General features: G+C 53.0%; 1 protein-coding gene across 2 annotated transcripts in view; it reads left to right on the forward strand.

Annotated features, from left to right (window-relative positions):
• The first annotated feature begins 321 nt into the window (after positions 1 to 321).
• Positions 322 to 16,941, forward strand: part of RIMS4 (regulating synaptic membrane exocytosis 4) — a 55,739-nt gene continuing 39,119 nt past the window's right edge. For both annotated transcript variants that reach the window (XM_075527760.1, XM_075527761.1), the window contains exon 1: positions 322 to 418. In XM_075527760.1, the coding sequence (XP_075383875.1) occupies positions 322 to 418 (97 nt within the window). The remainder of the gene's footprint in view (positions 419 to 16,941) is intronic.

The following is a 16,941-nucleotide window of genomic DNA, read 5'->3' on the forward strand; positions in this document are numbered from 1 at the left end:
CGCCCATTGGCTGCGGCGCGGCTCCGAGCCCGCCCCGCGCTGCCGGGGGCGGAGGGGGTGCCGCCGGGGGCCCAGAGCGCGCTGCGCCGCCACCACCGCCACCGCCACCGCCGCTGCCCGGAGCTCCGCGCGCCTCGGGCTCCGCGCGCCGCCCGCCGCCCGCCGCCCGCCAGCCCCCAGCCCGCCGCGGACCCGGCCCGGGCCGCCGCCGCCACCACGCCGCGCGCCGTACTCCGCGTCAAGAATGGGGCGGCCAAGCTGCCCAAGCCGCCCGCCGCCGCCGCCGCCGCCGCGGCCGAGGCGCCCGGCGCGGGCGCGGGCATGGAGCGCTCGCAGAGCCGCCTCAGCCTGTCCGCCTCCTTCGAGGCGCTCGCCATCTACTTCCCGTGCATGAACTCCTTCGACGACGAGGACGCGGGTGAGCGCCGGCCCGACCCCCGTCCCCGGGGGTGGGCGGTGGGGATCCGGAGGCATCGGGAGCCCGAAGGCCCCCTCCACGCTCGGAGCGCGCCGGAGCTGGCCGCACCCCCCCATCTCCCAACTCCGCTCGGGTGCGCCCCCAGGGTCTCCTTGCCAGGCCACGGCACCCCAGGGTGTCAAGTGCGGTCTCCTGTGGCCCTCCCCCCCACCAGGGACCCCCTACCTAGCTCATTGGCATTTCTCCCTTGCCTGCAGGTGGGCTCCTAGGGTCCCTGGACCCAGGGTCTCCCCACCTGCACCGACAGGACACCCCTGCCCAGTCCTGTCTCTGGAGCCGCCTTTCCAGCGGCTTCTGTCAGTGCTCACTGCCCTCCCAAACCTTCAGGGGTCCAGCTGCTGCACCCGTGGGGCTACGACGCACCCCTCGCTATTGGGGGTGGCGTGCAAACCTCATCTCTCCATCTTTGTCTGGGCGGCATCCGAGACTCCCTGCCCAAGACTCCCATCTCCTTCGCCCAAGGCCTTGAGTGTCCCCATTAGTACCCCCTTCCTTTACCCCACGGGTTGGGGCTCCGGACTCAGGGTTTTTAATCAGACTGGGGCGGCCCATGGGGAACTGGCCTGATGAGAGTCTGGGTTCCTACCTGCTCCTCTTTCTGGAGGGAGGCACCAGCGCTGCACTTCTAGCACCCTTCAGGCTTGGCCCCTGGGTGGTCTGAACCTGCCGCTCCCAGGTTTGCACACAACCTCTGCCGGGCTGGAGGGGAGAGGGAAACCTGTTATTGGGAGCCCTGGGACCAGCTGAAAGAGGGGGCCTGAGCAGTCCCTGGTCTGATGGTGGTGTGAGGGGGCCAATCCTCTGATAGGTGGGGAAGCTAGAGGGCTCAGTGAGAGGTCTCCCAAGACTGCCAGGTTTGGAGTCTGGCCAGATGTGATTGGAGTGTGTGTCTTGTTTTTATTAGTTCCCACCTTCCTCGAGTCATGCCACACTGCCCAGCCTCAGTTTCCTCGTCTGTAAAATGGGGACGGCAGGGTTTCGCACACAACAGACTATGTAGTATGAAGTTAACATTTGGGAATCCGAGAGTGTGTGAGTTCAATAGGGACCAAACAAGAGAGAGTTGTCTAGAGGGGAGGAGCGACGTGGTGTCATGGACTTGCTTCAGAGTCTCATGAAAATTGGGATTTTTGTTCCAAACAGTTCACTACTCGCAAAATGCTGCCTATTGTCTCGGGGAGTTTACTGAGCCTGGGTTGTGACTCCCTGCCTACAGGGAGGGACACTGGTGTGATTGGCCCAGCTACCCAGATGACCCCCAGGGGAGGAGGCAGTCGGTGACAGGTGGGCAAAGAGGAAGACTCTTCAGGAGAATGTGGTGGTCAGGTGAATGACCGAGGCCAGTAGCAGTGCTGTACACTTGGAGAAGGAAGTGGCCTAAGGACGGTCACTGCAGAGCCAGTCTTGGTTCCCATTGTACAGGAAAGACAAGTGAGGCCCAGAGGCTTAACTTCCCCTGAGGTGGAGCTTAAGTTGCATTCTTCGTTTGGACAAGGCAAGATGGGGGCCGAAAGGGGGTGGCTTCCTTGGAGCACAATGTCAGAGCGGCAATGAGGCAGGCCTGCGGTCCGGGCAGAGAGCAGCTGCTGGGGGACAGGAGGGGAGAAATCCCCAGTCAGGGTGAGCTGACTCCCATTCTTCAGCTGATGGCCCGGAGAACTTCCTGAATCCCACAGGCCCCGTCCATGTCCAGAGCTTGGCTGGGCAGAGCATGGGCTTGTGGGAGTATTGGAGACAGGCACCACCTGACTCTTCCCTAAAGTTGTGCTCCCTATCAAACACGAGACTGGTGTGAGGATGGCGCAAGACCAGGTGGTGTTTCCTTCTGGGGAACATCGGGTCCCGGTGAGTCAGGACTGACTGGTTGGGCTCCAGGTCAAGGGCCAGATGTCTGTGTTATTGACCAGGCTGCAGGTGAGCTGTTCTGATTTCAGTTAGTTCAGAACAGATAGATTTATGTAATAGTGAAGGTATTTTTAACAGCCCACCTGATCCCCCACCCTCCCAAAGGATTTCTTCAAATTCTTGAGTGTGTCCCTTGGAAGAGCCTAGAAATCATCATCATCGTCTTGTGCCCCACCCCACCCCCAATGAATGGGAAATTGAGGCCCTGGTGTGTGTGTGTGTGTGTGTGTGTGTGTGTGTGTGTGTCCATCCATGTCCCAGAGCCACTCGGTGTGGCAGGCAGGCACAGGGTTGAGACTAAAATCTGGTTTCTTTCCAGCAAACCAGTGGAAAAGGGTTAAAAAAAAAAAAAAGCCCAAATCTTCCTGTGTAGAAAATGGTTCCCAGGTGAGGAGGCCTAGGGAGCTTCTGGCCACCAAGAGTTTGTTGTGGGCATCTCGTGCTGGCTGGACCTGCTCGTTTTGAGGGAGGTGTAGAGTTGGAAAAGGGGTGTTCTGGCAGAATAATGAGTGTCTGGTGAACCTCGGAAATCAGGAATGCCACCCCAGTGCTTAGCGTAATTCTCTTGCTCACCCCAAAGTCATGAATTTTCCCCTCGGCCTTTTGGATTTGTTCTTGTAGAGCTCAGTGAGTTCCTGAGACAAGTTTGAATGATCTCTCAGATCCTGGACAGGACACAGCCTCCTGAAAGGGCTGTCATATATAGCTGGGCTGGGTCTCCCTTCCTCCCCTCCAAGTCCCTCCACACTGATGGTTCCATCTCAGGAAGATGTCCCTGCTGAGGCTTGTCCAGGAGCCTCCTCTGGGCTGCTGTTCCCCACTCGGGCCCAGGCAGTGTTCTCATCACTCAGATCGAGCCCGACGCATCTTCAGGGTCTACACACCACCCTTCCATTGTTTTCCTGAGAAAGGAGGTGAGGAGGGGACCTTCCTTACCTGTAACGGGCCAGAGGACTCTTTCGCCTTGAGCCTGGCACCCTCTGAACCGTTCCTCCCATCTCTTTCCAGACACCTGGGGTTAGCCTTTCCCAGAATGCCCCTTAAAGAGCACCTTTCCTTGTCCGTGCTGAACTTCATTTCTTCCGTGCCCTTTGCCCCTTTCCACAAGGATGCTGGGACCCTAGAGAGCCGTGTAATCAGAGACAGGCTGTGTCCACGTCTTTCTTTCTCAGCCTGCCTGGGATCAAGCCGATCACTGGCACCTTGCATACGTCCCTTGTCTCATCTATACAAGAAAGAATGTAATCGCACGGACCACCTAAGGTCAACATTTAGAAGATCTTGTCTGGCACCAGACACTCGCCTAGACAGTTAAAATCCAGTAATCCATTCTTCCCAGCAACCCCATACAATGCCCATGCTGTTGGCATCTACATGTTTTCTATGGGAAATGGAGGCACGAAGTACAAGTAATTCTCTCAAGGTCACTTAGCCGGGAAGCAAGGGAGTTAGGATTTGAACTTGGGAAATCTGACGGAAGCATTTAAATTCCTAACGATGCTATTGGTGCCCTGACTGGTGCTGAGTGAGCACGTGCCTGGCACAAGGTAGGCTCTCCGTTCATGCTAGCTGTTATCCATCTTTTTACCAAGTAAGAGATGTTTCTGAACATGGCTATAAGAAGAACCTGTGGGTTTGGGGAGAGGTTGGAAGCTTGATCTCAAAATATTATAATATTTTTGTAGATGACATTGTTACATTAAGGCAGAGTGGAAGTGGTTTCATGATGGGGGCCTTGGGGAACTTGCATGCTGGACAAGAGAGAAGGAACATTCCAGGTACCCCTTCCCTGCTCTTCCTTCACAGATCTAGTCCGAGGCTTTAAAGTCCCAGCTCTGCCGCTTGACTTTCGGGGCACATCTGGGGAGGAGGGGTACCTCCAGTTTCCAACAAATGCCAAAGAGGGGTGTTTCACCGGGGTCTGGAATTAAGGGTGGTGTTCTGGTGCCTGACCGGCCGACTTTGGCATCCATTTCCCCCCCACCCAAGAGAAGGGCGGAGAAGCTGGAGCAGCCAGCTCCGATTTGCCCATAGGATGCTTGGAGCCAGAGCAGGGAGGAGGTTGCCATGGCAACACGGGCCGGCTACGGGTCCCTCTCCTAGTGGTGCGGGCCACCTCTCAGGGTTGGAAAGCCCTTCGTGGCACCGCCCCCTTCTGCTCAAACCAAGTCTGAGGGGTGAGGGTGGGGGCGCGTGGTGGATGGGGTTTGCCATTTAGTACTATCGTCCCCCATCCCCTAATTTTTGGACAGAGGGGGAATGGAGGAGGTTATCTGAGTTACTTCTAGGTTTTAGGGTGGAGATGCCCAGATCCTGCCAGACAGATCCTGGCAGGGGGGAAGAGAGCACCAGTGCCCGCAACCCCCTCCGGCTCCAGACACCCAGAATGACCACACTGGAATTTGTTCCTTTTCCCTGCCCCCCAGCCCCCCTTCACTCCTTTTGGCAAAGAGTTTTCTTTCCCAGAACAAGTGCTAACTTTTGTCCTTGAGATTTGACCTGAGCTTTTCCTGGGAAACAAAATGTCCTACTGTCCCACCCCTTCCCACAGAGTTGGTGGGAAGCCGCCCATCAGCCCAGGATGGGGACTGGGGCTCGGGGGTGGTGATGAGCTTACCTTAGAATGTCCTTCTAGATCAAAGCTACTAGAGGACCAAAGGTGGAGGGTTTGAAACCCACCCTCACGCCCAGGGCCTCCCTCCACGCCTGCTCCGCCCTGCTTCCTCACGGGAGCTGTGGTCTCCTTTCTGACTCGGGAGCTGGGCAGAGCTCTCTCTCTGGCTTTCCATGGCTGAAGCAGGAGGGGGAATGGAACCTCATTTATTCCCATCATTTAAGATTGGGGGTTGAATGCGATGGTGGACCCAAATCGCTTTGTTTTCATTAAATTATTCTGAGAGGATTTTCTCAGCAAAATCAGGGGCTGGGGGATCTGCCCCGAATTCATTAATAGCCAGAACCTTGGCCCAGCAACAGCTCTTGAAGCTGTGCACACTCCTTCCTGAAACTACCCCTCCTTCACGCATCCCTCTCCCTGACGGCGGTCTCTGATCTCCCCCGGGTGTCTGCAGCTGCCAGGGGCCCTCCCTGTTCTGTTGGGGAATTGGGAGGAGGGCGCCTTCCGATGAGGTTCCACTTCTTCACCCTAGCCACCCAGCCCCGTGGGGGAGTGAAGGGGGTGGGGTGGCCATTTGGAGGTGCGTAATAGAAAAGCCTCCGCCATCTGGCTGGCCTTCTCCAAGGGCCATTCTTTGACTGTGCTTACTCCAACGTCTTTTGGTTATGGTTGTAGCCACCGGCATATCAGCTTGCCTTTTAAAAACTTTTAGAAAGACTGTACTTTGGGAAAGCATGCTTGGAAAGGTACCACATCTCCACCCACTGGTATCGTAACCCCATCTACCCTCCCTCCGCCCCCACCCCCTCCCCCGCCATTTCCGCTGCTGCCCCCCCTGCCAGGCCTACACCTCAGCCCCGCTGCTTTGGGGGAGTGGAAAGGTCACTGGCTTTGGATTTGACCCCACTTGAACTCTTCCTGGTGAACCGCAGTGTACCCGGGAGCCTCTCTCAGGGTGCTACAAACACATGAAAGACTCGGTGACCTCCGTGCACAGTGAGATCCTGATCTGTGGCAGATGCACCCACTGTGCAGATGAGGGCAGCCGAGCAACACAGAGTGGTGTGTGGCGTTCTCAGCTTGCCTGGCTGTGACTCTGAAGCAGGCGCATGGGACTCCAGAGGCCCCCTCGGCTTCCAGGCACTTGATGAGGTCCCAGGTGGGCAAGGGCTGTGGATGTGACAGGGGCTGTGTGTGTATGGTCACACCCAGCAAGGGCTAAGGGCCCCGGGGGGCTGTTCCTATTCTGATGTGCCCATTCAGGGTCCTCCGCCGCTCCTCCCAGCCCCTTGAGTCCCCTCTCCTGGCCATCAGTTCCTGGATGGCCCCCATCTAGCTCCCTAGTGGCTGCAGCTGCCTGGCCTCCTTGAGGAAACCAGTTGTCTGCACTGGCCCCAGGGGCCAAGCCATCACCTGCCTCTCCAGTCCGATGTAGGCCAGGCCTGGATTATATTTAACGCTGTGCTATTTCCACTTGACAGCTCCGGAGCACCACCGCCCCTCCTTTCGTCTTCCTCACCCCTCCCCTTCTGATTCACTCGGAAACTGACGAGGCTGATGTCAGCGCCTTATTCTTAGCCCCCGTCATTGTAACTGCATTTAGCAGTGCGCACTTCATTAACAGTTTCTGCGTCGGGGGAGTGAGATGGCTGGGTGGCTGGGCAGGGACCCGGGTGGGGGTGTGGCGAGGGCAGGTGCTTCAGAACCTTGGCCAGCTCCCTCCTCAGCCACCAGCTGGGTGGGTTCCAGGCGTGGCTTTCCAAGACTGTCCATTTGGGAAGGACCCTTGGAGAGCCTGCTCGTCCATTCGTCTCATGAGGCAGGGAGGGAAACAGGCTCAGAGAGGCAGAGCATCTTGCCAAAGTCACACAGGGCTCCGGCCTCTGAGTTCACGGTTTCTTCTTGTGTATTTATTTACTCATTAAATGACGTCTTGGCTGCCCCGTGCTAAACAGCATTCTAGGGGCTGGGAGTCTATCAGGGACCAGACACACAGTGTCTGCCCTCTTGGAATGGTTGTGTTCTGGGGTGGAGGAGCTGGGCAATAAATAGGGAGACAATTAAGCGTTCAGTAGTGTAAGGTTGTGTTGAAATAAAACAGGGTGATGAGTTAAGCAGGCTCACTGAGGAGGTGACAAGGAGCCAGGAACCCGAGGGGCAGAGTGTTCCAGGCAGAGAACGCAGCTAGTGCAAAGGCCCCGAGGTGAGTGTGAGCTTGGGTATTTAGGGAGCAGAATTGAGAAGAGTGTGGTTAGCAAGAATGTATGGGTGAGGGGAAATCAGGTCAAAGGATTAAGCAGGGGAAGATGCAGTGTCAGGCTGGGAAACTGAGGCCCAGAGAGGGAAAAACCAAAGCTTTCCGTAGAATCCAGGCTGGACTCTGCCCGGCGCCCCTCCCTGCATCTCACTTGTCCTTGCTTTGAAGCTTCTCAGGCAGTTGTTGCCAGGAGGCATTCTGGGAACCCAGAAAGACCATACAGCTCTGGAATCAGACAAACCCACATTTCGCCTCTGCCACTGCTGAATTGTGTGACCTTAGACAAGGGGTCTCTCTTTTCTGATGCTCCAAGAACTCACCTGTAAGATGGGGATCTAAAACCAAGAGTACTAGTGAGGGATGAATGACACGACTCTCACCTAGCTCATAGGGCTGGGCACCGAGCAGGTATGGAGTTAAGGTGTCCTCAGCTATGAGGACTAATGAGGTTGTGTATGTGGAGCTTGACTCCCGTTGTTGTTGTTGCTGTCAACATGGTTCTAACTCATGGTGACCGTGAACAACAGAAGGAAACACTGCCCTGTCCTGGACCCTCCTCACGTCTGTTACTATGCCTGAGTTCACTGATACAGCCCTTGTGTTCATCCGTCTCTCTCAGAGTCTTCCTCTTTGGGGCTGACCTTGTACGTTACCAAGCATGATATCCTTCTCCTGCGACTGGTTCTTCCCCGTGACAGACCCAAAGTATATGAGACCAAGTCTTGCCGCTCTTGCTTCTAAGGAGCATGCTGGCTGTCCTTCTTCAGGGCAGAGTTTCTCATGCCTCTGGCAATCCACGGTAGAGTTGGTATTCATTGCCAGCACCCTAATTCAAGGGCATCAGTTCTCATTGGGTCTTCCTAGTTCATCATCCAGCTCTCACACATGTAACAGGCGATTGGAGATACAATGACTCGGGGCAGGTGCACCTTAGTCTTCACAGAGACATCTTTGCTTTTTTGACTCTTTAAAGAGCTCTTACATAGCATATTTGCTCAATGAAACATGTTTGATTTCTTGACTGCAGCGCCCATGGGCATATGAATCCAAGTGAAATTATCTTTGATGAATTCAATATTTCCTTCACTTTATCATGATGTTGCTTATTGGCTCAGTTGTGAGCACTTTTGTTTCCTATATTTTGAGGTACTCCATGCGGAAGGTGATAGTCTTTGATCTTCGTCAGTTAGTGCCTCAAGTCCTCTTCACTTGCAGTAAGCAAAGTGCATTCAGTAAACAAAGTAAGTTGTGTACCTGCACATCACGGGTTGTTAATGAGTCTCCCTCTAATCTTGGTGCCATGTTCTTCATATAGTGCATCTTTTCAGATTACTTTCTCAGTAGAAAAGGAGCCCTGCTGGCGCTCTTGGGTGAGCCATGGACTGTTAACCGCAAGGTGGGTGGTTTAAGCCCACCAGCCACTCTGCAGGAGGAAGATGAGGCTGTCAGCTCCTATAAAATACTATAGCCTCACAAATCCTATTGAGGGTCACTGTGAGCTGAAAGCAGCTCAATGTCAATGGATTTTTGAGTTTTCACTGATTGATAAATATGGGGAATGGTACAACCTGGTTACATGCCTTTCCTGTGGGATCCTGTGGTTACATACCTTTCCTGTGGGATCCTCTTGTCCTGCGTGAACAACTGCCTCTTGGTCTAGGTACGGTTTCCATGTGACCACAGGTGTTGTGAAGTTTCCGTTTTCATAAGATCATTCGTAATTTGCCATGATTCTCACAGGTGGATGCCTTTGCATAGTCAAAGCACAGGTAAGTATCTTTCTTTCTTTCTTTTTTTGCATTCCCTACTTTTTGTCAAAATCTGGCTTCTGAGTCTGGCTTTCTGGCAGTTCCCTGTTGATGTACTGATGCGACCTTTTTTTCTTCCTCTGAATCTTCAGCAAAAGTTTGCCTGCGTGTGATGTTCACGATATTGCTCAGGAAGTTTTGCATTCTCTTGGATTGCTTTCTTTGGAATGGACACAAATCTGGGTCTCTTTGGGTCGGTTGGCCACAGGGCTGTCTCCTAAACTTCTTGGCACAGATGAGTGAGTGCCCCAGTGCATCACCAGCTTGTTGCACATTTCAGTTGGTGTCTGTCAACTCCTGGGGCCTGGTTTGTGGCGAATGTCTTCAGTGTAGCTTGGACTTCTTCCTTCAGTACCAGTGGTCCTACCTCGTATCGCACCTGTTGAAGTGGTTGAATGTCCACGAATTCTTTCTGGTTCAGTACTGTGTCCTTTCCATCTTCTCTTGCTGCTCTCTGCATCGTTCGGCAGGTTGCCCATAGAATCAGTATCACAACTCGAGACTTGTTTTTGTTTTGTTTTTTTCCCCGTCAGTTCTCCTCAGCTCGAGAAATGTCAAGTGTGGCTTCCCTTTTGGTTTTCTACCACCCGAGTCTTTGCATATTTCATTATAATGCTTTGCTTAGTCTTCTCAACGTGCCCTTTAAAATCTTCTGTTCAAGTCTTTTCTAATCCCTTCCATTTGCTTCAGCTGGTCTACGTTCAAGAGCAAGTTTCAGAGTCTCTTCTGACACTAGTTTTTCTCTTTCTTTATTTTCCTGTCTTTCTAATGACCTTTTGATTTCTCGATGATGCTCTTGATGGCACCCCACAACTTATCCGGTCTCTGTCATCCGGTTCTCTGTGTGAAACCTATGCTTGAGATGGTCTCTGAATTCACGCGGGATACATGCGAGGTCATACTTTGGCTTTTGTGGACTTGTTTTAATTTTCATCAGCTTCCACTTGATCTTGCAGATGACCAATTGATGGTACGTTCCAGTCAGCCCTGGGCCTTGTCTGAATGATGATATTGAGCTTCTCAAGTGTCTCTTTCCCTGGAGGCATTTGATTTTATTTCTGTGTGTTTCATCTGACGAAGCCCATGGGTATAGTTGCTGTTTATGTTGTTGGAAATATATAATTGCAATGAAGAACTCATCGGTTTTACAGAATTCTATCACGTGATCTCAGGTGTAGTTTCTATCACCAAGGCCATATCTTGTCAGTGCACCCTGACTACATGTCTGATCAATTTCAGCCTGAAGACGTTAGTAAAGATCTTCAGTTTCCTCATCTTTGGCACTCGGGGTTGGTGTGTAAATTTGAATAACATTTGTATGACTTGGTCTTGTGGGTGTTTGGATATTAACTGATCACGGACAGCTTGATGCTTCAGGATAGATTTTGAAATGTTCTTCATGTCCATGAAGGTGACGCCATTCCCCTTTGATGTGCCTTTCCTGGCAAGGACACGTGTGGGTCTCCTGATTCAAGATGGCCAGCACCAGTCCATTCTGCTCTCCAAGGTGAAGGATACCAGTCATGATGCACTCCCTTTCATCGTGGCTGACGCCCAATTTTCTTCGCGTCATCCTGTATCCATTCCGTTTTGATTATTATTAGCGTTGAGATAAATACGTTTTGATTATTGGTAGGTGTTTATAGCTGTGTTTAGTCCTGCCACATCAGCAGGGAAGGTCCCCAAAGCTTTCTTCCATCCCAGTCATAAAGGCTGAGTGTTCTTTGAAGAGGCAACCTTTCCCAGTTGTATTGCAAGATCTTCCGACTTGGGCGTCATCTGTGGGCGCTCTACCAGACAGCATTCCTCTGCTAGTAATGTGGTTTTCACAGGCCTCGTTTTCTAGAAGGTTCTTCTTCCTAGTCTGTCTTTGTCTGGAAGTGCTGCTGAAATCTGCTCCCAAGGCTGATCCTGCTGGTATTTGAAATACCAATGGCATAGCTTCCCGCATCCTTGCAACCTGCAAGCCACCACAGGATGACATGCTGTTAGGTAAGTAGTGGGCTTAGCACACCGGAAAACTCTCTGCCATTGAGTTGATTCTGACTCATAGTGACCCTACAGGACAGAGCAAAACGTCCCTGGTGGGCTTCCGAGGCTAGATATCTTTATGGGAGCAGAAAGCCCAATTTTCCTCAGGCAGAGCGGCTAGTGTATTCAAACCTCTGATCTTGTGGTAAGCAGCTCAACCCCCAACCCTCTTCCCCACCAGAGCTCCTTGCTTGGCACACAGTGGGTGCTAATTCAGCAGTAGCTGCTGCAACAGCGGTTGTGGCTGTTGTGATGGTCAGACTTACTGGACTAGAGCCACACTCCTCAAACCGGAAGAGCATCAGAATCCTCTGGGGGGCTTCGTAAACACAATTGGTGCCCCCCAACCAGTGCTCCTCCCTGAGTATGTGTGGGGTGGGACCTGAGAAGTTCATCTTACCAGGATCTCAGGTGATGCTGATGCTGCAGGTTCAGGGACTCTTGTCTTAGAACCACTGGAATTGAGGAGAGGAAAAAAAAAGCGGAGGGTAACCAGGTGCTTCTCATACTACCTGTATACCTGTGTCATAGGTGCTGGGACAGCGGGTATCACAATCAGTACCTGGAAAGAGGCTTCAGGTGCTCTTGCTTCTATCACATGGCATCTGATCCAGACCCTGCTTTGCACAGAGGTGAACACGGAGGGCCCCATCAATCCTTTTGGAAGTCGTCTGTACAGATGACAAATGAGTTGATATGAATAACCCACTAGGTCATAATATCCTTTCTTATTTTTAATATCCTTTCTTCGGACACTGGACTCAGATGACTCAGGATTCAGAGGGGCCCAGGAGTCCAGGTCCAGCACCTTCTCCTAAAGGGAACGGGACGCCACTCTATTCCTGACTGGGGAAAGGCAGGGCTTTGCGTTAAAACCAGGACGCTCCTTTGAGGACAATCCTGGACTGAGAGGTAAATCCAAAGAGCCATCCATGTGTCGGAGCGACATTTTGGGAATGCCACGAGGGAGCTTCCTCCTACAGGTCCTCTAGATGTTTCTAAGACAGTGCGCCCCTGGGAATTTTCAAGGGAAGGGTTGAGCTCTGGCTCTGGAGGGAGGCAGGGAGCCAAACCTTATCATTGGATGAGACGTCCATCCAGCCTTATAAAACAAAACCGTTTAAAGACAGAAGCATTTAAAAATCCCTCTTACGTGGAGCTGGTCTTAACAGAGGGGAAATGGACTGCCCGCCAGGGAGAGAGGGAACAAAGTGTGGAAGCTTGGCTCCGGGTCTGGCTGCTGCTGCTTCCCAGAGGTGTGTCTTGACCAGATGTCAGTCTGTCTGTGCCTCAGCATCAGCCTTTGCAAAGTGGGGTGAATGATGCCCACCCTGGGAAATTCGAGGGGTTGCAGGGACAGCCCATAGACAGCCTCCGAGAAGCGGTAGCTGTTGCTTTTACTATCAGCCCCGGAAACCCCTATGAAGTGCAGCTCAGTTCTGATGTGCACGGGGTGCCAGGAGGCTGTGTGCTGGAGGTCGCCAGTGACTGGTGCCTTTGTTGTCCTCTTGGTGAAAATGATGCGATGTGCACCCCTGGGAGGAGGCCTGGTCTGGATGCCCCGTGGTCCCTGTGTCCATGGTGGGGCTGTAGGGGAAGCTGTCCTGGGAGTCAAGAAAGCAACCTTCAGCCCCGGAGCCCAGTGTGCCTCGTCCCTTCTGTGTGTAGAGTATGTAAATGTGACAGCCTAGAAGACCCTAGGGGACAGTTTTACTTTGTCACCTGGGGTTGCTATAAGTTGACAGTCTGCTGGACAGCACACAGCACCAACAACATCACCATCTGCAGAGGGGAGGGTGTGTGTGTGTGTCTAGTGGGCTTGGTTTAAGAACAACCTGAATCTCCCAGAAAAGGGGAGATGTCAGCCCTGTACCCATCAAAGGATTTCTGCTCTGCTAGAGCCCCCACTGGGTTACTTTTCAGCCTCAGAGCCCCCCTCTTCCTCAGTTTCCTCTCTATCCAGTTTTTGGCCAACTGGCCACTGATAATTGTTTTCCTAAGCATTTTGGGGGGTTAGGTAATGTCTGCGGATGGTACTCAATTTTAAAGGCACCAGTGAAAGTATACGGGGCACCCCTGTCTTCTGACCCCCCTGGCCCTTCGAGGCGCAAGCGTTGCCAGTAGCTCCTGCAGCCTTCCATAGTGATGGGGTCGTCAGTCATGCGTTGGGCTACTAGCCATGAGATCAGCAATTCAAACCCACCAGCTGTTCTGGGGGAAAGAGATTCCGCTTTCTACTCCCCTGAGGATTTATGGTCTTTATAACCTTTGGGGCAGTTTTCTGTCTTCTAAGGTTGCTGTGCATCGGAATTCATAGTCTATAGCAGTTTGGTGTTTGGTTTGGTTTTAGTTTGGGGGCTTATGGCACTCCTGGACACACGTGTCGCAAAGCTAAACTGTCCCCAAGGACGTCCAAGTAAAGCCAGTCTGCGCCCCACCTCAGTCCCCACTCCCAGGCCCACGCGGCACACACTTCACCGCCGCAGTCTGTTAGGCCATGGTGCGTTCTGACTTTTCAGTTCTCTCTCTCTCTCACTCTCTGTATCTCTCTCTCTCTCTCTCTCTCTCTCTCTCTCTCTCTCTCTCTCTCTGTCTCTGTCTCTGTCTCTGTCTCTCGCTCTCTCCATTGTGAATTGGGTGAACGTTCACGGAGAGGATCATCTGTTTTGCATTCAACGCCCGACACAGATTCTGTGTCATCGCGGTCAGCGCAGTCTCCTGGGGACACCGCCGCTAACCGCGCCTCCTCCTGCGTGGCCTTCCTCCTGGCTCCTTCCTCAGACTGCCCTATCACACTCCTGTCATTGTCCCTCTGATAGGTCCGTCTACTGTTTGGTTGAAATTGGATCCCCAGGGGTGAGCTCAGATCCAGATCTGAAGGGTGACAAGTCATTGTTTGTGGGGGGTGGGGTGGTCTATTTTATGATTTTAAGTTTTCCTCCCACTCTGTGCATCAGGTATTACATTTGGATTGAGCACTGTGAGGGTTGACAAGAAGTCCAGTTGTGCTAGGGCAGCAGTTCTCAACCTTCCTCAGGCCGCGACCCATCCATACAGTTCCGCATGTGGTGGTGACCCCCCGAACCATAAAATTATTTCCGTTGCTACTTCATCACTGTCATTTTGCTACTGTGATGAATCGGGCAACCCCTGTGAAAGGGTCGTTCAACCCCCAAAGGGGTCACGGCCCACAGGTTGAGAACCGTTGTTCTAGGCCATAAGGGAGGGGGCTTCACACAGTTCATGGGAAAAAATGAAGAGGTAAAGCCCCCCCTCCTGGCATGGTGGTTTGCAGACGAAGTCAGACAGCCTGAGTTTGAATCCCAACTCTGCTACTTCCGAGCTGTGTGTTCTTGAACAAGTTACTCAACCTTTCTGAGCCTCAGCTTCCTCATCTGTCAGACAGCTACTAAGGGGAAGCTAATAATAGGCCCTCCTGGTCTCCAAAGGGTATCAAGAGGATGAGCTGAGTAAATATTTGTCAGGCCCTTCGGGAGAGCCTGGTGAAAGAGAGAAGTGTTAGCTGTTATTACTGTAGAACCTTCCAGCTGGGAATTGCTCTGAGGTTGTCACTGACTACCTCCATGGAGTTGTGGTGAAACGATGGTGACTCACGGCAACCGTAGGTGGGACAGCCGGAGGTCGCCTGGTCCTGCGCCAGGTTCACGGTCTTCGCTGTGTTGCAGCCCCAGTGACAATCCAGCCCACGGGGGGCCCCCTCTGCTTCACGGACCCTGCGCTTTACCAAAGGTGGCGTCTTTCTCCAGCCACCGGTCTCCTCTGACGGCACACCGAGGGAAGCAAGACAGAGCCTCTCCATCCTTGCTTTAAGGAGCAGTCTGGCGGTACTCCTGCCCCCCCCCCAACAGATTGGTTGGTTCTTTTGGCAGTCAGTCCTCAGCATATTTCACTCCTCGCCAGCACCACGATCTGAGCACATCCGTTGCTCTTCGAAGATCCAGAGCGGGCTGGTGATGTGTCCACGGCATCACGGCAGGTCTGTGGCAAAGCCAGGAATGGCACTGCCCATTCTGGACTCCCAGCCCCGGGCCCTTTCTCTCCCCCAAGACCCCGGGCCTGGACCTGTCGGCCCCTCAGGCTCCAGGCACGCCGTGTACCTGGTAAACGCTGCCTGGAGTCACCCTGGGAGTGGGTGGGAGGATGTGTCACTAATTGGGACCGGTACTGCAAATTAATTAGTTCCTTAGCAAATGTCTTCTTTTTTGTTTCCTACGAAGGAGAGGGATTTCTTTATTCATTAGAAAAATACTATGAACAACTTTGGCCACTTCGTTTTTATAACACGAGCAAAGGGAAATTGCTTAGGGAAACTGTCTAAAAAAATGGAAAAGTCGGTATTTAGGTCTTGATGTCGAGTCCCCTTGGCCTCCTGGTGACCCTCTGTGTGTCAGAGAAGATGGTGCTCCCCGCTCTAGGGGGGCCTGATCCCACCCGCCGCATTTCATGATCCTTTCAGTGAAAGTTTACAGAGCGCATTGGGCTTCCACCCCACCGTTCACACTCGTGTTGTTCCGCAGCATTGGTTGTATCTGCCTGTGCATTATTGGCACGCTTCTGCTTCCCCCCTGCGTCCCCACTCTCCGCTGGGCCTTCTTCCCTCCCCCGCCTGCCTTCTGAAGGTGGTTTTGGGATGCATGCTGCCCCCGGTCTCTGCCCGCCTGGTGTTCTTAGTCACGTTTTAGCTGCGTCTCCCGTGTGGATGAACATTGATCTCTGGGGCTGGGCTCATCTCCAGACTTGAAGGGTCCAAGGACCGCTGTCTTGGGTCTTCCACTAGTCTCTGTGAAACCACAAAGTCTGGTCTTGTGTATGATTTTGAAATTCATTGTTGTTTGTTTGCTCTTGCTCTGTCCAGGACCTTCTGGTGCATCCTGACCAGAGTGGTTGGGAGGGCAGCGGGTCACCCTCTAGTTCTTCTGGTCTCAGGGTAGTGGAGGCTGCGGCTCGTGTGGTCCTGGTGCTTCGCACTAAGGATTTCATGAGTGAGTCTGTTTTCCTTTGCTCTTGTTGGCTCCAGATGGAGAGAGACCAATCGTTGCATCTCAGATGACGGCTCACGAGGTTTCTAAAGAGCCCAGTTGCTATTCACTAAAGGAGGGAGCGGAACCTTGTCTTTGTGGACGGTGTTATTCCACTTGACCTATATGTCCCCCGAGCTGTGGCCCTCCATCTCCGCGGCCAGGGGCTCCTTCCCTCTAGGTGTTAGGCTATGGCCAGAAGTTTTCATAACTCAGCTCCTTGTGATTCGCCATATCCTCGAATGTGTTCGCAGCACATGAAATACATATGTAGAAACATCCCCTGCCAAACCCACATATCCTCGTGGGCGTACTTACATGCCAATTCACCACCATAGCTTCTCGTGTTGGGCGATGTCCACCCCATATTTCAGGTCCCCGGCCCTATCGTCTCACAAGACAGAAGAAAGTCTTCTTCTTAGGCAGGATGGAGAAGTCCCGGAACAGGACTGCTGATGACCAAGGTCACACAGCTTGGGAGGGATGGAAGGGCGGGGTGTCGGCCGCCAGCACTGCATTCCACTTTTCTCCTGGGTGTGTTTTTCATGCTTCCTAAGCGCCTTCCTCCTAAGCAGCTCTTTGAAGTGTACCTGGCTTGGATTCCTGCTTTGCACCTGGCCAGCCCCAAACTGTTGGCATTCTTGTGTACCTGTTGGATCCCACCTGACCCTCATGAAAAATTGGCCTGGTATCTGGAGAGGTAGGTAGGCCGTGGCCCACAGGCTCTTAAAGTGAAAGGTGAAGAGACAGCTGATGTGCCCTGGAATGAGCCCTCAGTTTAGTAGCAGGAAACTTGGATTGGAGAG

The sequence above is a fragment of the Tenrec ecaudatus genome, chromosome 12 (genome assembly GCF_050624435.1).
Source record: "Tenrec ecaudatus isolate mTenEca1 chromosome 12, mTenEca1.hap1, whole genome shotgun sequence".
Classification (NCBI taxonomy): Eukaryota; Metazoa; Chordata; class Mammalia; order Afrosoricida; family Tenrecidae; genus Tenrec; species Tenrec ecaudatus.